The sequence below is a fragment of the Barbatula barbatula genome (genome assembly GCF_947034865.1).
Source record: "Barbatula barbatula genome assembly, chromosome: 23".
NCBI lineage: Eukaryota > Metazoa > Chordata > Actinopteri > Cypriniformes > Nemacheilidae > Barbatula > Barbatula barbatula.
The window spans coordinates 1334242-1360673 of NC_136786.1; the positions used below are offsets into that span (position 1 = coordinate 1334242).

A 26432-nucleotide genomic window follows, 5' to 3' on the forward strand; every position below is an offset into this window, starting at 1 on the left:
TTGTTCCACAAAGCAGTTCTTCTCAGTTAGCACTTTAACACCATGCTGTTTGCTCAGCTTATCAAAAGCTAAAACGGATGACGCCGGCAACGCCATGCCAGACGTGTAGCACAAACAACCATGATCCCAAACTAACAATTCACCACACTATCCTAAACAGTAAAAAAAAAAAACACCACATAAACAAACAAATAAACAAACAAAGATAGATAGAAAAGTTGAAAATAACTCACACACTTTAAGGAAACCACACTCTCACAAATGCCAAATCTACCCAATCACTCCCAGCATGCATCAGAGAGAGAGAGAGAGAGAGTGTGTGTGTGTGTGCATGATCTTACCGTTACACTCCACACGTATACAGTTGATCAGTTCTCCTGACTCACATGTGCTGAAGGATATAAGAGACACACACATATGTGTGAATAGAAACACACATGTGACAGTGATGTCATGATTGTTCAAATGTGTGTGTGTGTGGTTTTGTGGAAGAAGTTACCAGTTATTACAGTCTTTGGTGACTGTTGCTCCGGGTTCATACTGCTGACCGTGAACATGACAACGACACAGAGGAAGAGACACACATGCTCCATCCTAACACACACACACAAAAGCCAGATTTACACTTTATTGAGGGACACATAGACGGACATACAAACATACTTTCTTGACCAACACACACGCACGCACACACACACACACACACACACACACACACACATACAGTCAAGACTGACAAACATTCATACAGACTGTCATGACCAACACATACACGTCTGGTTTATTATCTCCGTAGGGTCAGTCTATAGGTGTGATGATTTTTATACTGTACAAACTGTATAGTTTATCCCCTAAACCTAAAGATCATAGAACACTTTGTGCATTTCTAGTTCTCTACAATTTATACGCTTTTTTGGTACCAACGGTGACACGTGTCCCCATGAGTTGGTGTGTAATTCAGGTCCACACTGGGATATAAAAACAAGAAAACATTTGTTTACCTTTTATTCTTGCCACAATTCGTCTATAACCAGTCGGCTGTAACTGTTAACTGTGACTGTAGCAAGTTAGGCGAGACGAGAGCCAGGATTCAAGGCCGGTGCGTGAGTGATAATGAGCGTCAGCTGTACGCGTATCACAGAGGAGATCAGGAGCATAAGCGACCAGACCGTGAGCGAGAGAGGACCAGGCCTGGACTTTATATTGTGTTTGTATGTTTACATGTGTGTTTCTTTGTTTGTTTATTTTATTAAAAGTATTTTTACGTTCGCCGGTTCCCGCCTCCTTCCTTCCTTTTATGGATCTTGTTACAGTGAGTTTGTGAAATAATGAAATAAACAACACTTCCATTAGGAATAATCAGAAGCAATTACAAACCCAAACTATTTAAGTATAACACAAAAATACAACATAACATATATAACATGCAGTGGCTAGATCGTCCATTATCTAAACAATTATTTGTGCATAAAATCCCTATTAAAATTTCTGTATTTTGTACCCGAGTGTGAGACGCTGCTAATAGCTGTAAGTTATCTGATGCGTTGTAGTAGGAGGACTCGAGGCCGAGGGACTTAAACACGGTTCATTCCTTCAGATTAATGACGTGTTTCATCAAATAACAGGTACTTCCTCCCTTTCACGAAATATCTTTACCACAAGTATTGCATGTGGCAATGCTATCATCTTTTTTCACAAAGTTTTAACCAAACTTTTGAACATTTGCTGCGTTCAGTCATAGTGCCGAGGGTGATGAGCTGCGCATGTGCGTAATGATGGAAAAAGTCAGGAATCAATAAGCAGAACCATAATGAGCGCATCATTTCGAATCCCCGGTTCTTTGAAATTTGGAACCGGTTCTCGATACACAACCCTAGTCACGACTAACCTATTATCATGAACAAAAGACACACATACACAACGTCAAGACAGAATCCCAAACACACAGACTTTCATGGCCGACTGTCATGATCTACACAAACACACACCTGTAAGGCTGAGCCGTCAGGACACTGGCATCCAGGGTGGCAGGTGGCGTCTCTCTGGACATCAGTGCCCAAATCAGAACACAATAACACATGCCTCACACACTCGCTCCACACCTGTCCCGCTGCACACACACTTCCACCTTCTGCTGAGAGAGAAACACACATTAACATAAACACATACAACAAACAACATAAACAACCACACACACTCACCGCAGGGCTGCAGGTTACAGGCACTGAACTGTTGAGAGGTGCCGTGGGTTCTGATTGGACCTCTGGTTCTGTTCCTGTAGCCTCCTCCACAGGGAACCGAACACTCGGACCACCGGCTCCACGGACCATTCACTCCTTAACACAACAGAGAATCAAAACTGTCACAAACCCATCACAGACAGACATTGCTGAATCACACACACACAACAAAAGCTAAGTCGCTTCTATCCAAAGGCAAAACTTGACTTCATCAAAGTTAATGCTGTCACGTGTTTACCAAAACAGGGTGTAATGCTGCATGTGTCCAGTCCGATGCGTTCTCCCTCACAGGCCCGTCCACCGAACGCCGGCGCTGGATTGATTCCCGACCGAAAGCGCCGTCTGATTCCAACGTCACACGTACGGCTACAGGTGCTCCAGGAGGTCCATTCACTCCACCCACAATCCACTGCAGGGAGGATGACATCATCAACCAACGGAAAGATGAAGAGAATGAACTGTTGTTTAAAGAGTATAAACTGTGTTTTTCCTGACCAGGACACGGCGTCGATCCACAGGTCATCTCTCCATTAACACACGTGCTGTCAGAAAACACAAGAAAAATATTGAAGAATAATCAGAGTCGATCAATTTTAATCAATACATGTGGAAAAAGTAGACAAATTATTTAATAATTCATTATAAATATAAAGTGACTAAATAATGGCTACATTTTGTATATATTACTATACGTAAATGTTATTACTGTGATCTATAACTTCTATACTTTAAGTGAGGAAGAGAAAATGATTATATTATCAAGCATATCTTAGTAATATTAATATTTCATTATATTAATTTATGAATATGAATTGTTATTAATCAATCTTTATTTAAAGTAACGAACACTTGACACTGGCTCAACCAATCTGCTTATCCAACCAATGATGTTTCATGTTACACATTCAGCTGTTCACAGTCTGAACAATACGAATTAAGTGAAGTTACCAGTTGTTACAGTGGTGGAATGAAACCGTGTCTCCCGGCATGTACAGCGCCCCCTTGTGATAACACGGACAGTGCTCCAGAGGAACACACGTGTTGTTATAGAGATAGTGACCGGGAGAACAGTAACATCCATCATAACACTCAGTAGCGCACTCAACGTCCAGCATGGCATCCAGACACACCCGAGGACACGCCCCTCCCTGAGCCTGACACAGATCCTTTGACAGGAAACTCATCCCGTCTGGACACACACCTGTGACAGACACACGCGTGAGACACTGCTAACACAACATCAGCATCAGAACAACTGTGTGCGTGGTGTGTTTGTACCAGTGCAGGGCTGAACGTTACAGTCCCGCGTCTGGATGTGTGGCCCGGGACACCCGAGACCTGCGTGCAGAGGAGGAGGAGCGCTGCAGAACCGATCTCTCGTCTGAACTCCAGAATCACACGCTGATGAACAATCAGACCAACTGGACCAGGACGACCAGCCACCGTTCACTACACAAATCACATGATTTATTATTTCGCTTTCACATTTTATTTTACTTACAGATTGATCAGTAAACCGATATAGCGATAGAAGGCAAACATTATGGGTTGCAGCTTTAAACTTCCGTTCAGGGATGTACAGAGATTGTGTTTGTACCTGGACAGTAAAATGTGTTGCATGGTTCTTGTTCTTCAGAGTCTTCACCACAGGGGGCGCTGGTGTCTGTGTGATTACAGCTCCTGAAGCGCCGTCTCAGACCCACGGCATCCACGTGATGAAAACACGTCTTACTGCACTCAGACCACATCGTCCACTCGCCCCACACGACCCCCTCTGACCCTGAAACAGAGTTTGTTTTTGATATATTTCACACTAAAGAGATTTAAGTGGTTTAGCGAACTCATCAGGGTGTGTTTCTCGTACCGTCTGAGCAGGGCACATAACACCGGCGGGCTTCTGTAGAGTCACCCTCACACGGCTCGACCCGTGACACTCGCGTTGGGCTCAGAGGAGACCTGATCAAACAATATGTTTAATTAAAGGCATAATTAACTTAAATCATGAAATAAACTATTTTCAAGTTTCTCTTTGCTATTCACACAAAAAATATTAAAATAAAATCTAACTGAAAAAAAAAACCTGAGTTCACCTGTAACGGTGCTGTATTCCCGTCCCACAGACACTGTCACAAGACGTCCATGATGACCAGGCCGACCAATCACAGCGAGCAACACAGCTGGACTTATCGCATGTGACATGCCCCTCTTTACACACGCTGTTTGATTGGACGTGTATTCACACTTATAAATGCGAGTGATGGATCTGACTTCATAATAAACCATGAACCATGTTTACTGACCATGTGCTACAGCTGTTGTTCTGAACTTCCTCTCCGGGCTGAAGGACTGAATCTTCCCATGAGCACTCACACTCACTGATGTTCACACAACGCCCAGCTTGAAGGAGGAGTCCAGGAGGACAACGACACCCTGACCAATCACAGCATCAGTCGCAACACAGCGTTTAGTAAAAGATTACTTGTGACATCATCAACTTTGGATTGGAATTACTCAGTTATAGTTAATCATGTCTAAAGACTACCTGCTTTACTCATTACTTTATATAATCTGTATTAATCTTTACCACATGAACAATAGAAATGAAACTTTACATTTTTAAATCCTGTAATAACCTGAAAGCATTACACTTTAATATATATCATTTTAACTTCCCTAAAATATATTATTTTGAGATAATTGCTGAAAGTTTATACAATACAAGTAATTCATGCCTTTCGTTTACTTTATTTTTTTTTTAAAGATTTTCTTCATATTTATTTAATATGTACATTTTATTTTATTTTTATTTTACACTTCATGTTTGTGATTTTACGACAGCGTAACCAGTTTTTCAAAATGACTCATTTCAGCCAAATGTGACGCATTTCAGATTGAAAAACAGTGAGAAAATGATTAGGAATTGAAGGGAAGCGGGTGAAAACATGATGAATCTTTAGAATGATGTGCTCATATATATTATAAGACCAGAAATGTCTTATGTCATGCAAACAGGGTCAAATCTAAATTATATCATGAAATTATATCATGAAATCAAAAGTTTTACATATACTTTCAGTCCAGATGATGTTTTACCTGTCGTGCAGTTTAAGGTGCAGTTGGTCTCATTCTGAAGATCAGAGCAGGTCACAGGACACGACTCGATTCTTCCTGCCAAGCAGTCTGACTCCTTCACTAAAATCATTCCTCCACTGCAACCTGTGACAACCAACAGCATCATAAAACATCCCTCAATGTTTATTTGATCATCCAGATTAATGAATCTGATGAAGTGAGTGTCACTCACCCGTGTGTGTGTCAGTATCAGGACCGCAGGCGTTACAGCCGTGAGTTTGCCTGCTCATTCCCTCACACTCTTTCCCACCGTTTTTGGGCGGAGGGTTCGAGCAGGTTCTGTTGCGCACGCTCAGACCTCCACCACACGGGACGTCACAACCTGACCACTCAGACCACTCGGACCACCGACCGTCCACTGAGGGAATTTCACAACAGAGAAAGCGATCAAACTTTGTCTCACAGTGATTTCGCCATCTGCAATGCATTACAAACATCCACCGTTACCTGGACAGGCCTGAAGAAAACACGCCCGACTGTCGAACTGAGCCCCCCCGCAGGAACCGCCCGGCCGGGCGTCCCTCAGGATGCTCCTCTGACGAAACAGCGAGCCTAGTCCACACGACGCACTGCACTGACTCCAGGAACTCCACGGAGACAAAATACAATCGACTGGAGGAACACAAGCACACCTCCGTCAATCCCATGATGCATCAGTTTTCTCATCAGACACAGCAGTGAGTGACTTACAGCAGTCCTGCTCGTCCGATCCATCGGCACAGTCTCTGCGGAGATCACAGCGCTTCCCCAAACTCACACACTCACCGCTCCAGCAGCTGAACTGCTTGCCTGAGCAGGGTTTGGGCACCTGGGGTCGCTGGGTGGGTGTTATGGGTGAAGGAACGGATGTGACGGCCCCTGAGACGTGAAATACACCATAAATATGTTTCTGTGAATGAAGGTTTCTTAAATCATTTTATGCTAAGGTTAATTTAGCTTATAGGCTCACAAACCAGATTCACAATTTTAACTACTCATTTTAATTCTCCAATCGTGACAGATTGTGTGTGTTACCACAGCGCTCCTCATCGGAGCCATCGGGACAATCTTTTCGTCCATCACACACCAGCGCAGCTTCGACACAAGCAAAACTCCTGCAGACAAACTGACCCTCGACGCACAGGACTCTGGCTAATCCATCATCAGAAGGTGTCGTTGTGTCCCAGAGACCTTGAATAAATGGATGAGATGTTTGATATTTTGACATCTGACGTGACCGATAAACACACACCTGTACTGTTAGAATTTGAATACCCGGTTCTCCTGTTGGACCTACGACAGGTGGCGCTGTTGTGATGCGGGTGGGTGGAGCTACACCAGGACTACCATCCTGAGGACTTTTAGTGTGAAGCCCTGGAGGTCCGGAGGTGTGGTCATAGTGACCAGGACTTCCGGTTGGTCCGGTGCGATTCTGTACCCCTGGTACACCGGCTGTCGCTGTGGACACTTCACTGCCAGGTGTGACAAGCTCATCTGATGGAGAGAAGAAAAATGAAACGATAAGAATGGTCTTCTAACAAACACTTTGATTTCTTGACTGAATCAAAAATAATATTTTTTAAAAGACGTTGAAGAATCATGGGAAATGGTTCCACCTCCTCTGCAGCCCAGAACCTCGACCCGCAGGTAGAAAGTATTTCTGAATTCTACAGGAATGATCCGGAGGAATCGTGCTTTCACCAATCTCTCCAACCAGCGTGTGACCGGTGTGCGTCCGACCATCCTCACCTCAAATATCTAAAACAGAATTATAGTCATCTTTACCTTTCTGTTCCAAGACAACTTTCATCGTAAACTCTGTTTCGTTCCAGACGGGATTACCTTCGGAGGGGATCCTTTCTTCACGGTCTCTGTGAAGTTTGTGAAATGGTTGTCCTCTAAAGCGAAAGCGAGTCTGTATTTGGTGAGGTAACCCCACATGCGCTCGCTGCCCTGCGTCACCACACCAGATATCCAAGTGGGCTCCAGAAAATCCACCTGAAGGAACGGATGAGGGTCACCGGGCAACGGACTCCACCCTGGCTCCATGATCATCCTGAGAGAGAATTTGAAACAAATTGAACAAAAATGAACAATGACCAAAAAACATTTTTAAGCAATGAAATGCAACAGAATGATTCTAAATATGAGTCTTAATATAAACATTATGTACAGTCGATGAGACAAGCCAATGGTCATGTGTATTCACACAGCAAATAACTTTATGAATAGAAATACTCACACGTTAGGAACAACATTGAGGCGGCCAGCGTCTGCAGGGTTATTCTCTCTGTAGGACGACGAAGTCAGCTGACCGTAATGGACACGCCCTTCCTCCAAACCGAGAGCAGAGGAGCAAGTCCCTGATGGACGATTGACAGCTGAGCATTACACCTGACTCAACACCTGTTCATTTGTATTCTTTTTCATATCTAACGATAATCAATTCTGTCATATTTCCAGCTGTATCTCATACCTTTTGCACCAGGTCCGGCTTCCTGTGAAACACAGACAGATACTTTAAACTTCCATCTGAGAACTGGTTATTTAAATGAATACATCGAAATCGGTATATTCATAAAGTGATAAATATAACAACTAGGACAAATCTTTACAGTGTTTTATCATTTATGTTAAAAAAAGGTCTTACTGTGGTGGTGAGAGGTTTTGGTGTGGTTACGTGCGTCTTGCTGGGTGTCCTGAGAGGGGCGGCTGTAGGGATGATGTGAGTAGTATTTGTGTGTGTACAGTCTCTCTCATCAGCACCATCTGGACACTGTTGAACTCCATCACACCGCTGCACTGACTCAATACAACCATCTGGTGGAGGACAAGAGAACTGACCTGACGGGCAGACGGTTGGAGCTGGACGTGTACCTGAAAATAAGAGGGACAGGTATTTAGTATAACCAAATAAATGTAAATGTGGAGGATTGGCTCATGAAAAGTACACAATTTATGCAGAGTGTGAGAGGTATGAAGGTATACATATAGAATGTAAAGTAATCAAACTGCAAATAAAATTTCATATATTTTTTGAGAGATTCAGTCAGAAAATGATGATAAAAACACTGTAAATGAAGATTTATTTTAAACTTATATTTAATGCAGGCACTACAGACCACAGTTCAGTTCATCTGTAGCGTCTCCACAGTCATCGTGTCCGTCACAAAGCGCCCCCCGAGGACCAGCGGGAACACAGCGCCCGTTCCCACACAGAAACTCTCTCTCTCTACAGGGACGCAGCGGAGGAGAGACGGTCAGAGGCGGTGCGGCAGTGGACCAGTGATGCTCTGGAGAGAACATGAAACAGAAAGAGAGATTGAGAAAGAGAATGTGTGTGTGTGTGTGTGTGTCTCTAGGACAGTTATCTGAATAAATTAATTCAATAAAAAATCTAATGGAAGTTCTTGTTTTTATCCATGAAAACAACTGGATCATGAACAGTGGGCTAAAATATTATTGTTTAATACTTTCACTGCCCACACGGTCTGTTGTTATTCATCAAACGTTGAACTGCTTAAAGAATATTGTGGTTTCATGATGCATAAATAGCAAATTAAAGAAAATAGAAAATGGAAAACAGACCCTCAGCACAGCCCATGAGCTCAACTCTCAGATAGATCCCGTTCTGGAAGTCATGAGGCAAAATCCGAACAAAGCGAGCCGACACCAACCGGTCTAACCGGGCCAGAGCGACACCATGATCATCACTGTTACCCAGAAACACCTGCAGGGGATACCCAAAACCAAAATAACGTTTGTGTCCTGTGAGTAATAACAAAGACCTTCATATATTTCTTAGTCTTAAAAAGACCATAAATGAAAGTTAAGGATCTGGTACCTTTGCTTTGGGTCTGGCGTCTGTGATGAGCTCTTTGTACACGTACCACTGATGTCCATCACTGCTGAACTGAAGATAGAAGCTGGACACAAAAGTGCCAAACACACCTCCACCCTGAGTCAACACACCTACAACACAACAAACAACAATGCATGCGTTGCTGTTTTTATTCTTTTGCAGAAGGCAAGGTTTCCATTTGCTCTCTTTTTGACCACATTAATGCTTAGGACGAGTATTTCATGTCATTTTAAGGTATTTTTATGGCACCTGTGATATTGTAGGGTCTCAGCAGGTCCATCTGGAGATACGGAGCATGTGTGGAGATCACGTGACCCTCAGGAGCACCGGGTGAGAGGTCTCTGTACTGCTCCGGTTCTGGACTCCAGCCCTGCAGGTCGCTGTGGGGGTCTCGTGCGTGCAGGCGTGCCGCTGAAGGAGGATGACCCGGCTGGTGGGACGACGCGCTGAAACTGGCGACAGGGAGCGAGTGAATCCCCAGAGCGGACCAGCACTCATCTATGACAGGAAGAGATATGGATCAAATGGTTTAGGGCACAAAAACTTGCGATGTTACAGTGTTACAGTGAAATGAAACTGACCTCCAGGTGGCAGAGGGTATGTTGGCACAGATGGTGGCCCGTCTGCTGGTGTAGAGACCTCAACTGTTATTGCAAAGGCTGCTGGGGTAGTTGCCAAGATGGTGGTACCATTACCTGAAGAATTGAATCACAGCATTAATCACGTTCTGACTAAATATGATGTGTTTGGGGGTTTACTGTAATCTCAAACTACTAAAACAAATGAATAAACTAGAAATGAAAATAAAATAAAACAAATATAAACTTAAAATTAGCATTATAAACAAAGAAGCTAAAAATAAAACTTAAATATGAATAAAAAACATAAATATATAATATTACAAATATAAATATATTAAGAAAGTATATTTTTTAAAAATCTAATTGCATAATAATATAAAATATATAATTATTAATAGATATGAATAAAACAAAAAACAAATATTTATTGAAATAAGATTGTAAAACCTTTAACTTCACATCGACAACATCGATCTCCTTCACCCGGAATCAGAGTCTGACCCTGAAGAAATAAAAATAACTTGACTATGAAACATCAGTTCATCTCTCAGAGATGCAATGAAAATGACATATATTATATTATAAACATACGTCCCACATAAACCCGTGGATATCATAAATCATGTATGAGATTTATCAATAACTGACACACACAGACCTGTGGGCATCCAGTGGCAGTGTATGGGCAGTAGGGGGCGCACCGGACCGTCAGGTTGGGAAAGCAGTGACACAGCTGACAGTGACTCCCTCTCCACCGCTCGCCCACCGCATGTGTGTGACCCGCATACTCACACTCACTGCACACCTCCGTCTGACACCTGAAAACAACCGACAGAAGCCACATCAAACATTTTCATTACTGTTCTGCTGAAGCGAAAATGTCACATTTTGGATAAGTAAATGTTTCTTATCGTGAACTATCCTTAGTTACAACACTCTACATTCATGAAATCTTACCGTCTGGCCTTACGGTATATCCCACGGCACTGTCGTCCTTTGCCATGTTTGGATGGGTTGTTTGGACTCCGAAAAGACCACTGCACGCTCTGAACTCCACACGGACCTAAACACTCACCCCACGATGACCACGATGACCAGCCACAGTGTACTACAGTAAACACACAGATTTACATCACACTAATGATGATTTATACATCCTTTACATTATAACATCCTAACACTTTTTATTGCTATAACCTTTGATGCTCAGTTTTAAACTCAATTTAGATGTGCTCGTGTCTTACCAGAACACTCAGGGTTGGGTTGACAGCGCTGAGCTCGGCCTCTCTCACACACACAGATGTCACAGCCCACTTTAACCTGCTGACCGGGCCAATATCTGACCCCAGACACCTCACACACGCACTCGTCCGGCAGGACACACCGACCCTCGTGATCCATGACCCTCCCATCAGCACACCAGCAACCTGAGAGAAACACATCATCATCATCACAAATCGCCCCGCTCATACATAAATAAAGCTCAGTCGTAATTGTTTATTTATTAGATCAACTGAATGAAAGTCAGAGCTCACCTGTGAAACACTTGGAGTTGGGGTCACATGTCGTTGCCCCGGAGACGTGAGCACAGGTCAAAGGGCATGATGCACAGGTATGTCTGACGAGACCCGTGGGACACGAGACGTTAACACAGTCGTTCTGAGGACAGGGCCCTGGACACATGAGGTGGAAATCATCCAGTGACACAACACAAATCGCTCATGATGAACAGGAGTTTAAGGAGACTCAACTGATGAGAAACCAACAGCTTGCACCAGTTCAGACCGAGTCATTTTATAGTTATAATACTGGCAATAGACCGACACAAGCTGGCTTTATTAAGGTGAACCAGCTTAACCAACGGAACCATGACACAGTGATTCAACTAAACTAAAACAACTACTCAAAACGTATACGTGTACGTGTTTGTTAGGTGTTAACAGTGTCTGCATATAAGTGTGTGTTTGTGTATATATAAATGTGTATGGATTGGTGCATATGAGTGTTTTTATTTGAGCAATTGTGTGTGTGTGTGTATTTGTGTGTTTAAGCATGTGTGTATGTATGTTTGTGTATATATAAGTGTGCGTTTAAATATGATTTGTGCAATAACGTGTGTATTTGTGTACATGCATTTGTCTATTTGTGCTAATGTTTGTGTGTTGTGTGTACTCACTGATGTCAGTGGTCAGGTTGGTTTCTCCGGGCAGTTCCGCGCAGGTTCTTCCTCCGTTCTTGGGGGGGAAACACTCTCTCTGACGCACCTCCACCCCCTCACAACCTGCGCTGCAGTTTGACCACGTCACCCACGGCAACCAGTAACCATCAACTGCTCCATCAAATACAAGCATCGTGTCACGCCACAGTATTGCATTGCATTGACTGATTCCTGAATTCTTGCACCGTCAGTGATGTCAGAACTACAGTCCAGTGTCACCACAGGATCACGTGTCAGTTTTGCTGTTGTTTACCTGGACATGCCGTGGAGTAGCACTGCTGTCTCTGAACGCTCTCGCCCCTACAGCTCATGTCTGAATCCTCTGGAGCGCAGCGTCTCTGTCGGCTCATGATGCCGTCTCCACAACTGCTGCTGCAGGAACTCCACGGACCCCAAGACCCCCACATACCACAACCCTGCTCGTCTGAGGGACAGTCTGCTATACCATTACACAACTACAACAAGACACACATCACATCACATTACACTGATATGTTTGGTATACAGTTTATGCCACAGTATTTCGTAATAAGTACTACCATGAAAACAGTGTGTGAACTGAGGTTTATTCGTTTATTTCGATGTTGTTATTAAATGAGGATGTACTCTGAAGTTAACACATAGGGATGAGTGTCAGTACCGCGCTGAAGGGAACACATGACCCGTCCTCACAGGTGAACTCTGGACAGACTGCACTGGTGTTTCCCTCCGCAGGAGGTGCTCGGGAGGGACTGAGTTTATCTGAAGAGAGAGAGAGAATCAACTTTCATAACCAGACAAATGAAAATGATTCTCAAAGGTTTCGTGCTGTGTGTGTTTGTAAAGACTAACCGCACAAAATCTCGTCCTCTCCTCTGGGGCAGTCGGGGATCCCGTTACACACACGCGAAACATTGACACACGTGCGGTTATCACACGAGAAGCTGCCTGGACACGGAGGAATCCTCGTGGAGCCTTCAGAAGAGAATAACACACAGTAAACAACACCATTAAGTGTGAAGGCAGTGTGTTGGCACAGGGACCGGTGTAAACAGTCATTCAGTGCCTTTGGTCCAGACATCTGGCTAATATGCTTCCCCATGGAAAACAGAGTAGGAGTAGATCCATTTCATTCCCATCATACTCGGCTGAACCGAATTTGATCTTCCAGGAATCGTTTGACCCCAATCAAACCTCAACTGTCTCTTCAATAAAATCTTTATTTGAATAAAAATAACAGTACACGTGTGTTACCCACCGCAGTTGTCCACGCTCTCGTCTGAAGAGTCCTTACAGTCCGGCGTGCCGTCGCACAGCTGCTGGTGTTGGACACACTGGTCTCCAGTATGACAGAGGAACTGGTCGGGTTGACAGGTGCGGGAACAGTGTTTCTCATCCGTGCCGTCCAGACAGTCCGTCTCACCGTCACAGCGCCAGGCCAAAGGGACGCACTGTCCGCTCGTACACCCAAACTCAAACTGACTGCACCCTGACATCACGACACACAACCAAAACAATATCAGACACCTGATCTGAGCAAGCTTCACTTCAGTTTTAAAAATGTTCAAAAATCGTGTTTTATTATGTACGTTTTATTTAATTGATATTAATTGGAATAAACAAGAAAAAAAACACGATTTTTTGAAAATGAACTACTCAATTCTACACTCAAGCTTTATTGTTGATAAATGCTGTGGACTAACATATTATAAATCACATACGAGTCACAATCTGCTGTGAATTTTTACACCAGAATTTCCATTTTCATGGTTTGAAAGAAAATATTTTTGTCATAAGAGACAACAAAAACAAATCTGTGCATCATAACCATGAAAATGTAACATATTTTTGACAAGCTAAATGTGTCCGTCTCTGAGTAACATGATTCATTTGAGCCCCGAATAAAAACATCATTCAATCTAATAAGTATGAAGAACTACACATTTTATAATGAACTAAAAATCAAACATTAGCAGATATTTTCTCACTATGAAAACATCACTCTTGGATATCAGTAGCAGACAAATGATGCAAAACCCTCTGCATCCATCAGACGACTTTTCATTTCTTTTTCATGAGCATTTTTCATCTAAATTACTTTCAGCAACACCAGATATTTCAGAGCGGTCATAGTGTGGTATTTAGTGGGTTATGTACACTGTGTATACAGCGCATACACTCAACATCCTCATCTCATTTTTGAAGGAGGTGGCTTTTACAGGTTTCAAATAAACGCTCCGAGATTCTGTTTTTGTATGAACATGAGTGAGTGTGTGTTAGACCTTTAAAAGGACAGATGAGCTCATCGATGCCGGATGAACAGTCTCTGTGTCCGTCACACACTCTGTCTGCAGGTAAACACTGATCTCCGGGACACTGGAACTCTCCGGGAGCACACACACATCCTCTCTCATCGCTGTAGTCTCCGCAGTCATCATGACCGTCACAGCGATGAAGATAAAGCACACAGCGACCCAATGAACAACGAAACTCATCCTGTCTGCACAGCACGCCACAGTCTGAACAACAACACATAAACAACAACAAGCAATGATGTCATTTATCTTAAGATCGATTTAACAGTTTAAACGACAATCTTTGTTTCGCTATCTGTCATTGAAATTTCATTTATTATAAAGAAGGGTTCATGTGCCCAAGGTCAGTCATTTAGATTGAGTATGCAAGTTTTGGATTTTAATGTGCACGGTTTTGGTCAGTTATGATTTTTGCCTATATACATTTGTGTGTACGCATGCTGGTAAATAACCCAATCACTGATTGTCTTTGCATTCACTAAAATGAACGAAAACTATAAATGCTGTTAACATATTCCTCATTGAAATTTCATGTTCAACAAATGTTTTATCTCCAAATCCTAGAACAGAACAGACCATTCTGAATGTAAACAAATATACCGTGCTCATCAGAATCATCCGCAAATCCACAATCCAGCTTCCCGTCACAGACTTTCCTCACAGGCAGACAGCGTCCATTTGAGCACATGAACTCTCCGGCCGGACAGACAGGTACCGGTGAGGCAGGTGCACAGAAGTCTTCATCTGATTGGTCAGCGCAGTCGGGGTGTCCGTTACACCTGAGCTCCAGTGGTAAACAGGCGCCTCCAGAGCAGCGAAAGTGACCCGGAGCACACGTGGACGGACAGATCTCATCAGAGCCATCGCCGCAGTCGTCTTCATGATCACAGAGCCAGAGAGATGGAATACAGCGCTGAGATCCGCCCGGACAGAGAAACTGTGAGTCCTCACAGGGTGACGGAGGAGAACATGGAGATCCGACACAATGCCACGAACCGTCAGAACATGAGCTACGGAACACAATGCCCAACTGTTACCATGCAGGAACACAACTAGATGAATACATTCATGTCATTAATGTCTTTGAAGAGAGGAAAGGAAAAATCATGTGACAGACAAACAAAAGTGAACTTGGCAGCAAAGGCAGAAACACAAACAAAACTCTCATCCAAACTCACCAGTTCTGACAGTGTTGAACAACAAATGCTCCTGCAGGATACAAAGATCCGTCCCACTGGCACGGACACTGAGACACAGAGATACAACCGTCACCTGTAGATGACAAACTAAATAAATGAGTAATCAGAAATTTAAACAAAAACAGACATTAAATAAAGTGAATACACAAACACACAACACTAACCGTGCCGTACGGTGCCGTGAGGACAAAAGCATCCCTCTACACAGGAGAGGGCGCTACAGAGAGTGTCAGGGTTTGAAGGAACGCTGGGACATTCAGTAGAACAGGCAGGACCGCACGCCTCGTACACCAAACCATTCTCACACTGAAGAGCTGAAAAGAGACACAAAATAAACACACAAAACCACATTAAAGATAAAGAATGTTATCATTTAACTCACGGCAGAGTTCCTGTGACCTCCAGCGTATGTACACTCCTCTGCGGTTACACTCCTCAGCGTACGCAGCAATGGCCGTACACAGACACTCACAATCACCACCTGAATCACAACTGCGAAACAAACGTGTGCAAGACGTGTTTATACCAGGTGTGTTTATGATGAACATTGACACCAGGTGGAGAATAAACGTCTCTTTCATTTCTTACCCGCAGGCATCAAAAACACACCAGTCGTAGTACTTCTGGAACGGCACCTCATCGTGACACGGGCTAAAGATCTCCTGACCAATCACGGCACACTTTTTTTTCGCCCATGTCACCCTGTGAGGGTTGATCTACAAATGAAGGTAATTTCAAGGTCCTTAAAAAAACCTTTGCATTCGATTTTAATCATTTTTCAATTTATAGAAACAAGAGCGATTCTGGAAATCCCTGAATAGTTCTTAATACAAAATGATCTCAAAACCCAGCACTTGTACTAGTTACCTAGTGTAGATCTCATTTGAATGTGTTATATGAATGGTGCTTACGATACAGGGGTCCCGGAGGTCCTGGTCCGTGACGTCGGGACAGGAAGGACTGACCTTCCACGAGTTTCCGAACAGTTCTGGAGTTGATTCCATGATCCCTTGTCTCGTAGTGAAGTCGTTCTCAGCGTCTCCATCATAGTTCCCACACAATCCTCCCACTCGGCCACGCAGGTGAGGCATTAGTCGCACGTAAACACGCATACCTGAAATCCGGTTCATTATTATGCTGGTATTTTTAGGGCTTATGCCAATTATTCTAGCACCGATTTTAAACTGTGGAAATAAAAAAAAATCAGCATACCTCCATCCCAAAGCAGAGAGACCCCAAGACGAGAGGTGAGGGACACAAACATCCCGACCCGCTCCAGGATCAGTCCACTGCCAGAATATGATTTTGGGAGAGTCACAGGAATGCTGTTGACAGTCACAGCCTTACCTAAAAAAAAAGGACAGATAAACACAACTGATGTCTTAAGACACGACAGATGTCTAGTCTGGTACAATCCCTCGGGTCCATGAAAACAGCTCTTTTGTTAAACCCCTCATTTGACATGTTATTTTATTTGTGCATATGTAAACAAAATAGATGACAAGACACAACCTTGTGGAACCCCAGTGTTTACAATCATGCTGCTAGATTGAGAACCATTTACATCTTTTATGAAGTTGCTTACGGAGTTTTAAATTACACTTCAGTTGGTTTTTACAGTTGTGTTTTATTACCCCGATGTTAGATGCAAATATGTGTGTGTGCGCCGTGAGATTTACCTCTGAGCAGGTGTATGGCGGTATTGCCCACGGTCAGAGTGACAGATTTGGTGCAGGTGACACCTGTGCTCCCGCATGGCACGTTCTCAGCGGTCACACCGAACAGACCGCTTGTCTCCTGGGCCAGCACATACTCACAGTCGCCCAGAAACGAGAAGTACCGCCCATCAAAAGTGATGTAATGAGGGTCACCTGTGGCCACGCAGGTACCAGAACATAAGAGCTGACTGCAGTGCCAACGCTGACCCCGACAGACACTATGAGAGTAAAAAACATTAACACAGAGATGACAGAAGAACGTCACAAAAACACTGAGCTTCACTTAACAGAGACATTCCCTTAGATATCCCACAATGCATTGAGCTTGATTTGACCTTCTATGCTGTTTGACGTTACTTTTTTCTTAGCTTTTAAAAAGCACTTTGAATCAACTCGTGAAAAACTTTTCTAAGCTAAAGTGTGACTCGACTTGGCTACAATGTGTTTTCAGCAAATCTGGGAGACACAAAATTGTTGAAAAGCTCTAAAGTAATACATATTATTGTTTCTGTTGATATCTGACAAAATCTTTACCGATGTTTGTCTCGAAATTGGACTGAAATTTCAAAATAGCTTTAAAGCTTTAATGTCTCCGGTCAAGTGATGGGGTTTTTGGTGAAAAGGTGTAACCTTTTTCTCACGGCACATGTAAGTGATGAAGCAGTGAGCGGTTCATTCACCATGTGTTGCAGTCTTTCGAGATGGTGTCATTGTTGAAGTACAGTTTGCCGTTGTGATGACACGGACATTCATCTGGTGTTACACACTGATCATGACCCTGTCAACACAAAACCAAGGAAAACAACATGAGTTTATATAAAGTGATACAATCCTGATGTGTCTGTATAGTAGTGTGTGTTCACTGGGATTAAACGGCTGAATGAACGCAATGCTCACGTCACACACACATGTTGGCTTTAATGGTGATTTTGAGATGTGATTATGTTTGGAATTGATTAACAGGTGTCATACCAGCAGCACGGTCCCTTCAGGACAGACACAGCCGTGGACGGGTTCAGTGCAGATGTCCAGAGGAGAATGTGGACCAGAACATGTTCTCAAACACGAGTGAGGAGAGAAGATAAGAGAGCCTGGACACTGACTGACCTCAGGACAGGAGTCATCCGTGCACGTCCACATTCCATGCATGCACACGCTTTACACACACACATAGAGAAAGAGAGAGAAAGCGAGAGTTTTAAATATTACAAAATTCTAAAAGAAACTTTACAATACATACAAATACCTCACTGGAATCTCCAGTGTTCAGATCAAATAACTTCACATCATTAGGAACCCAACACAACGAATGTTCTACACTACAAACTTTCCCCCTATTACATAAATATATATAATAAATATAGCCATGTCTTATCTGTGCTTTTATAAGCCCTGTAAACATCAGTTCAACTTTACAAATTGTGTCATAAAAGATTTTGTATCTTCTACTAACGTACAGCTGCAGAAATAATGAAGAGACTATTTTTCTCATTTTAGAATTGACTAGGTATGCGTGTAGGTAAAATTATCATTTTTGTTATATTCTGTGAACTACTAACAAAATTTTTACCAAAGTTTTAATAATTAATATTGTTTCTATTTGCCGTTTTTTGTTGTTGCACAAACTGGAAATTGGAGAAACAAGTCAACATAACAGAAAAGATGATCTGTCAGACTATCAAACTGTTATATTTCTATATTTCTATTTCACATTGCTTTTGGATGACTTCATGTCAGATTTGGTTAAAATTCAACAGTCACTGGACTGGAATGACCACAATACATCCAGAAATGATGATTAAATGAACATTTAGAACGGTCTCTGGCTTTTTTCTGCAGATGTATATCGCCTGAACAATCATTATAAGCATCTCATCAACAATAAAAATGTAAGTTGTAAGTTTGCCAGGATGCTCTGGGAAGTTCTCAGATCTGTGATTTACTGTTATATCTATTTCTACAGAAGAGAGACTCATATGGGGGGAATGAATGTTATTGAAGTTAAATTTTGGATGAAGGATTCTGTTTATAACGGTTGGCTCATTCTTACGCCATACATAAACTGTTGTGCGATGTGAAACATCGCCCCAGATGAAGCAATCTGTGTTTCATTATCCTCCTAATCCAAATTCCACAGAACACCAGAAACATATCTGATCTCAGGCTCAATAAAGTACACAATACCCGTGAACGCTTCACAGCATAGTCTGGCGCTGGCGTGGGCTGTGAGACATGCAATGAAATCCACCTATCCCGACACAGACGTTCACGGCCATAGAAAGACTTCATCAGATGTCTCACACCCCGTTAAACTGCAGCCATTAAAGACACTTGCGCTATTTGGCTCAAAGATAAAAAAGGCTGAAAATATAAACAGAAAATGTGCAAATCTAGAGTGTTTATACAGAAAAATGTTCAAGAGGGGGTACGGTGTCCAAGCAATTTTCCATGGCGGTTTGATAGCGTCAGGACACAGAACTGTCCTGAATTTAACAAGGCAAAAGTAAAAACAAAAAAAGAAAGCGCAAAACTAATGGACAGTAAATTAATTCTGGCTTTACATCTTAAATTATTTGGATATTTGAGACGAAACTAAAAGAGGAAAGATAAGATAATGTTTGTTTTCCTAAATTCTGCAAAATATCTCACTTTGTGTTCAACAGAAAAAAAATGTCCTCCTTTGGTAGTGAATAATGTCACAGAACTGAAAAATTGCTAACATCCTCACAAATATATTTCTTTGTGTTTTACAGAACAAAGACATTTATACAGCTTTGAAACAACATGTTGTTTCAACATGAATTTTCATTTTTGGGTGAACTATCCCTTTAAAAATTACACATACAGTAGCAACTACTTCAGCAAAATCATAGCAACACCCTGGAAGATATTGTTAACCATGATATTTTATGAATGAGGAACATGAGGAGCAGAATATAAGAGTGAAGTATCACCAGATCTGTAGGGATTTATCAAAGATTTCACCTCTGGAACATATCAATCTATTCAAGTACAGAGGTTGTTTTCTCATTTATGATGTGTCATCAAAGTACAGGTGATAAAAGTTCAAACCATAAAGAACAATAAAGAAGACTGACGCTTATCACACAAATAACCATAAAACCCATTCAACACTGACACTACAGACTCATTTCACAAAATGCTCGTATTCCAAATCGCCTGATAGCTTTGAGTGTGAAGAACAGATCTGATATCACTTTAGCTTGAACTGTGGTTCACTCACTCCTCGTGTAACATAACAGCAAACAGATTGGGAACCACATGAGGCTTAATAAATAATGCCAAAACATTCATTTTTCTTTTCAACAGCACAAAGACGCATCTTATTGTGGGATTCAATACAGTAACCTTCCGGTGAACAGCCCCGACCTTTAATTTTACTGAACACCAAACTTCCTACACATACCAGCTATTGCAGCTCTTCTGTATGGTACTTCCAGCGGGGTGAAGTTTGTCTCCGTGCATGCAGGGACACATGTTGATGGGCACACACTGACCCCCGCCGTCCTGTGCCAGTCCCTCTGGGCACTGACAGCCTGGCACGCAGCTCCTGATGCCCTCCTCACAGCTCCAACCCCGCCACAGATCAGAACATGAGGCTCCGCACGGACGCCCGCATTCCTGATACACCTGACCTCCGGAACACTGCACCGCTGGCACGAGAGAGAAGAAATTTGAATCAGCAAATGAAACCTTAACCTAGTGAGCTTCATGTGTACCAGATAATGAAATGGCCTTAAATTGAAGTAAATCTCTTACAGCAGAAGGTGTGATTTCTCCAGCTCACCGGTGCTCCCTCTTGTGCACAGTGTCGGGCGTAGGCGGTGAGGATGGTGCAATGGCAGGATTTCAGAGGGCCACAGCTGCACACCTCACTCATACACAGACGCAGGTACGACTCTCTGTCCACCACATCATGACATGCCTGCAAGACCGAGGACACAGGCAGGGACGATGAGATGAATTGAGTTGAAGAGTCTAAACTCAATACATCAAAGAACGCTCACCTGAAATGCTTTGCTGTGGATGACAGAGCACATGCTCTCTGCATACTGTCTGCGCTGGGTATACGTCCCACAGGGGTCAAAAGTCACAGATAAAGGCAGAGGGCACGACCCCGTGCTGAACTTGGCGGCAAAGGAGGTAACGCTGTCTTCCACATCACCTTCAGGTGTGGTGAAGTCATCATGTTGATTCCACGTCAGAGTGCCGCATAACCCTTGAACCTGCCACAAGGATTCAACATCGACAAATCCTCTTACATTAGCTTTTATTTCACTGAAAATGCAGTTTGGGGTTTCTAGCAGGTACCTTATGAGCAAACCCAGGCTGTAGGGTGATGAAGAGCAGAGGACCGTCCAGATACCACATCAACTGAGCTCCAAACGCCTGGATGACAAGAAAACTAGAGGACGCTTTTCTGACCATCAGATCTCCTGTTATGAGCGGCAACTTCTCCCTCTGACCGTTCACCATCACTGAACCTTAGAGAAAAACACACCACGGTCATTACAGAGAGAGAAAGACCGATGATATTTAGTACAAAAAATTATGAATAGACTGAAGGATAAAGAAAGTGATGAATGGAGAGATACAAGAATGATAGAGTTTATGACAATGAAAGAAGGATGTATGGAATAGATTCGTGATGGACCGATGGATGGAGATGAAGGGATGACTGATGGAAAACGATAAAGGAATGGAATGATGGATGGATTATGAACTGATGGATAAAGATGGATGCGGGGAGGGTTGTTGATGAATAGATAGATGAATGGAGAATGGATAGAGATATAGATGAAGAGATAAAGGAATGACGATTTAGGGATAGAGACAGAGCGCAACGCATCATAATCTGAAAACCACACCCACTGGGGGGAAACAATCCAACCCTCTCCATTGGCTTTGTATTGGGGGAAGCTGCCTCCTTGTCATTTCTGACTTATAACAACAAACAGAACAATGTTTCAAAACTGCTATGTGACAAGGTGTAAAGTAAACAAGCTAAAAAAACACAGAACTATGTTTTTTTGTACAAGGTTGTAGTGAGATAGGTGGGAATCGAGAACCGGGATCCCTCGTATCATGGAGGAGATCGGGAGCATAAGAGGACGAGCGACCGGACCATTAGTGAGAGAGGACCTGGCCTGGCTTTTAGTTATGCTTTGTGGGTGTGTCGATGTCTATTTACGTTTTTATCTATTAATTAAAAGTTGTTTTATGTTCACGCCAGAGAAGACCTCCACCGTCCGCCAGCCGAAAGTCAACAGAGAGGGACGAATTGCTTTCCCCTCTGTGTGGGCGTGGCCTAAATGCGCTCTGTCTCTATGTTTAATAGAGAGAGAGGGACGGTCGAATAAGAGATGGTTAAACAGAAATGGATTACAGATGAATAGACAGAAAATGAAGCAATATATGATAGAAACATTAATGGTAATGAAGGGATGCATATTAGATGATGAGAGTAGATGATGAGATGATTGATAAAGGCCTGGATATGAAATGAAGGGATGCAGAGATGTATGACACAGAATTAAGGGATGTGATTAAGGGATGGATGAATGGATAAAGATATAAAAGATGTAAAGATGGATGGCAATGAAGAGATAGAGGATAGAGGGATGAATGGAGTGTGGGTATTGAAGGGATGGATGACCTGTGTCTGTAATGATCACTGTCGTATGAAGCGCTGTGACCGTCAGTTCTCTCAGACAACTATCAGCTCTTACACCTGCACACGATCCTCCACTGATGCTGACAGACAGCTTCTTATCCACAAAATCCTACAAACACACAGAAAGATTCACAAAATAACACACACATGGAGAAACGTTTACACTCAAACACACACTTTATCCACAAAATGATATGACACAGTGTTGATCACCTCTACAGCGGTGAAGCGACAGTCGCCGCCCTGCAGGTCGTATCTCTTCTGATCAAATGTGGTGATGTGCATCCCACCGGTCACAGTACACTGAGCTTCACATTTCTCTCCAGAACATTCCCACTGACCCGCTCGACACACGCTACACAAAAACAGACCACAACATTAGAACTGCATATCATATGAACTGCAGTTACGACTTGACATCTTAACATCATCATTTGTGTTGACGGCTGAATTTTCATTGGATGTCAGTAGGAAGTGCTCTTCAAACCCGGTGAGTTATGGCTTCTATGGTTACAGTCTTGTACAGGTTTGCCCCACTCAGTGATGCCGACTGATTATTATTATAAACATGAGCCTCGTTTAAAAGGCAGAGGGGGAGGTGTTGCTGCACTTTACCGTAAATCTTTTAGCATTTCTCAGAAGTCTAATCCTAAATACAATTATTTTGAAGTCATGGTACTTCATGTATCAACACCTAATACTTAGGATAAAACATCTTTAAAATGTATTCTGGCTATTGTATATTGGCCTCTAAGGCACCACACAGATTTTATTAAAGAATTCTTATCAGAACTAGTACTGGCTGCAGACAGAGTCCTTGTTGTTGGTGACTTTAACATCTATGTAGATAATGATACAGATGCTTTAGGAATGGCTTTTAAAGACACTCTTAACTCCATGGGCGTTAGACTACATGTGTCAGGACCCACTCACCTTCTAAATCATAATTTAGATTTAATACGGTACGTGGACGACGTTAAAAATCCTTCAGCAGAGCGAAGACATTTCGGATCATTATCTGGTATCATGCTTGCTTCACTACCCAATGGCTGCAAATAAAGCTCCTAGTTACAAATATGGTAGAACAATAACGTCGACTACAAAAGGTGCGTTTCTTGATAATTTGCCTGAGTTGTCTCAGATCTCTAGCATGAGTAATAACATTGAAGATCTTCACTTTACCATTGAAAATTTTAACGGCACCTTCTCAGAAACGCTAGACACAGTTGCTCCTCTGCGCTTAAAGAAGATTAAAAACGACAGACCGACACCGTGGAATAATAGACACATTCAGGCTCTAAAGAAAGCGGCACGAAAAATGGAGCGCAACTTTAAGAAAACTAAATTAGAGGTATTTCGTACTGCCTGGAAGGATAGGACAAAAAAATACAGGAAAGCCCTAAAAACGTCTAGATCTGCCTACATTTCATCACTAATAGAAGAAAACCAGCATAACCCTAGGTTTACCCACAGTGGCTAAATTAACCAAAAATAAATTGTCAGCAACTTCTAATTCTGTATACCAGCATAGCAGTGATGAATTTATGAACTATTTCACAAATAAAATCCAAGATATTAGAGAAAAAATTATAACTGCAACCAGAAGTGAATCCCGCTGAACAAACGACAAACTGCAGCTCCCCTAAGGAGAAATTGCTATTATTATCTACCATAGAACACGATGAACTCTCTAAAATCATTAGATCATCTAAATAAACTACATGCAAGCTAGACCCTATACCTACAAATCTACTGAAAGAGATGCTCCCAGAAATTATAGATCCTCTGATGATACGCAACTATATATATATCCTTGAAGCATAGTCGATATAAAAAACTGGATGAGTAACCATTTTTTATTACTGAACACGGACAAAATAGAAGTGTTACTTATTAGACCGAAAAGCGCCCTACGTAACAACCAAGAATACTGCTTAACTATTGATGGATCTTCCATAAAACCAGTCTTCCAAGGTTTCCAGAACGGGCAGGACGCAGTTAGTACCCAGAGCCGACAAAAGCTGAGATGATAGAGCTGGATAAAGAAGGATGCAGCGACTTGACACGTCTTCACTACAAAATAGCTATTAGATAATTAGATGACATTATCTAATTATGTTGTGCAAGCACTGTCGAGCTTGCGCAGAGGCTGCAGCTATTGCCAGAGGGGAACTGGAATCCCCTGGTTAGGTTTTTTTTCTCCTTGTGTTTGCCTGGCCGAGGGCAAACAGTCTTTTGAGCGTGTGGTTATGTGCTGTATGTTTCCAGGACGTGACAAGCCGTTTTCTACCATATAAGAGACTACTTTAATTTAATTGTTTGTTTTATTTTACCTCAAGTTTTATGTAACATTCTGTCAACATCAGTAACAATAAATGGTCATTGGACCAACTGGATTAACTTCTACTACTCATCTTTACAACTGCACGCGTCAAGCTATATCCAGCTCAGCCAACAGTGATCGCACAGGAAAAGGCTGTTACATAAATAAAGTTGACTTGACGTCCCCAGTGACATCACGACCAATCATGTTTACCCACCATGTGTTACACTTCTGTGGGATGGTGTCTCCTGTGCCGTACGTGCGGCGTCTGTAGAAGCATGGACAGTCATCTCGTCTCCAGCACTGACCGGCGTGCAGGTAGAGACCCTGAGGACACTCACACCCACCGACACACTCGTCCCTGCACTGACCCGAAGCGGGGGGGAGACGAGACGAGCAGCTGGGAGGACACGATGACATGCAGTCGGAGAATACCTGACCGCTGGGACACGTGCGCTCTGTGGGCGAAAACAGCGGTAAGAGCATTGTGTTAATAACGCAAGGTTGTGTGTTGGATCCCAGGGGATTGCAGATACCTATTTAAAATGTATAGGATAATGCAATGTAAGTCGCTTTGGATAAAAGCGTCTGCCAAAGGCGTAAATGTAAATGTAAAATAATAATAAATCCCTTTCTTTACAGATTCGGAATCCCACAATGCCATGCTCACATCCTGACATTCAAGTTTCGTGTGTCACTGTTTTTACAACAAATCCTTATTATGAATAGAACCATCAACCAAAGAATGACAACATACCACAAAACCCTGACTTCCTCCAGCTAATAATGACGTGTTGCTGCGCACATTCGCGCACAAAGCCAGCTAATGTGTCACAGACAGCCATGTCTCTCTCGCTCGCGCTCAGACTGCAGTATAGATACAGACACGTGTCTATATACGGACCAGGATCCACCTGTGCAGACATGGGGCGACATGTTAGCTATACAGTTCAACTTCATTTGTAACTGTAATAATTAGTTCTTTTAGTTGACCTGCTGATGACAGTGTGGTGAACGGAGATTCTTTCAGCTGATGACACACAGTCTCTGCGTTTCGACGGAGAGAAACGTCAGCGGTGACATCACAGCTGTGACCCAACTCAGCGGCATCATTACACACCTGGAGAGATATGAGATTGTAATACCCATAATGCTTTTCAACAGTCCCGATTAGACTTTAAACAACTACAA

General features: G+C 42.7%; 1 protein-coding gene across 1 annotated transcript in view; it reads right to left on the reverse strand.

Annotated features, from left to right (window-relative positions):
• The window catches only part of sspo (SCO-spondin), a gene marked incomplete at both ends in the record, with an annotated part of 68270 nt that overhangs the window by 36679 nt on the left and 5159 nt on the right, over nucleotides 1-26432 (reverse strand). Inside the window, 58 exon segments of the mRNA XM_079487953.1 lie at nucleotides 342-391; nucleotides 500-594; nucleotides 1989-2131; nucleotides 2202-2336; nucleotides 2479-2649; nucleotides 2736-2782; nucleotides 3189-3441; nucleotides 3519-3689; nucleotides 3838-4020; nucleotides 4105-4196; nucleotides 4541-4670; nucleotides 5334-5456; nucleotides 5545-5730; nucleotides 5820-5984; nucleotides 6063-6230; nucleotides 6387-6542; nucleotides 6627-6845; nucleotides 6968-7109; nucleotides 7194-7407; nucleotides 7594-7714; nucleotides 7828-7849; nucleotides 8002-8228; nucleotides 8474-8644; nucleotides 8940-9081; nucleotides 9196-9323; nucleotides 9463-9711; nucleotides 9795-9908; nucleotides 10278-10296; nucleotides 10453-10612; nucleotides 10752-10902; nucleotides 11039-11221; nucleotides 11330-11467; nucleotides 11971-12123; nucleotides 12266-12467; nucleotides 12653-12753; nucleotides 12844-12966; nucleotides 13250-13480; nucleotides 14274-14510; nucleotides 14907-15316; nucleotides 15485-15578; nucleotides 15670-15819; nucleotides 15888-15997; nucleotides 16094-16221; nucleotides 16417-16619; nucleotides 16718-16852; nucleotides 17185-17441; nucleotides 17904-18001; nucleotides 18196-18379; nucleotides 20651-20897; nucleotides 21004-21169; nucleotides 21252-21470; nucleotides 21556-21728; nucleotides 22901-23027; nucleotides 23132-23273; nucleotides 25459-25699; nucleotides 25999-26155; nucleotides 26235-26249; nucleotides 26251-26361. Coding sequence (XP_079344079.1) covers nucleotides 342-391; nucleotides 500-594; nucleotides 1989-2131; nucleotides 2202-2336; nucleotides 2479-2649; nucleotides 2736-2782; nucleotides 3189-3441; nucleotides 3519-3689; nucleotides 3838-4020; nucleotides 4105-4196; nucleotides 4541-4670; nucleotides 5334-5456; nucleotides 5545-5730; nucleotides 5820-5984; nucleotides 6063-6230; nucleotides 6387-6542; nucleotides 6627-6845; nucleotides 6968-7109; nucleotides 7194-7407; nucleotides 7594-7714; nucleotides 7828-7849; nucleotides 8002-8228; nucleotides 8474-8644; nucleotides 8940-9081; nucleotides 9196-9323; nucleotides 9463-9711; nucleotides 9795-9908; nucleotides 10278-10296; nucleotides 10453-10612; nucleotides 10752-10902; nucleotides 11039-11221; nucleotides 11330-11467; nucleotides 11971-12123; nucleotides 12266-12467; nucleotides 12653-12753; nucleotides 12844-12966; nucleotides 13250-13480; nucleotides 14274-14510; nucleotides 14907-15316; nucleotides 15485-15578; nucleotides 15670-15819; nucleotides 15888-15997; nucleotides 16094-16221; nucleotides 16417-16619; nucleotides 16718-16852; nucleotides 17185-17441; nucleotides 17904-18001; nucleotides 18196-18379; nucleotides 20651-20897; nucleotides 21004-21169; nucleotides 21252-21470; nucleotides 21556-21728; nucleotides 22901-23027; nucleotides 23132-23273; nucleotides 25459-25699; nucleotides 25999-26155; nucleotides 26235-26249; nucleotides 26251-26361 — 9082 coding nt within the window.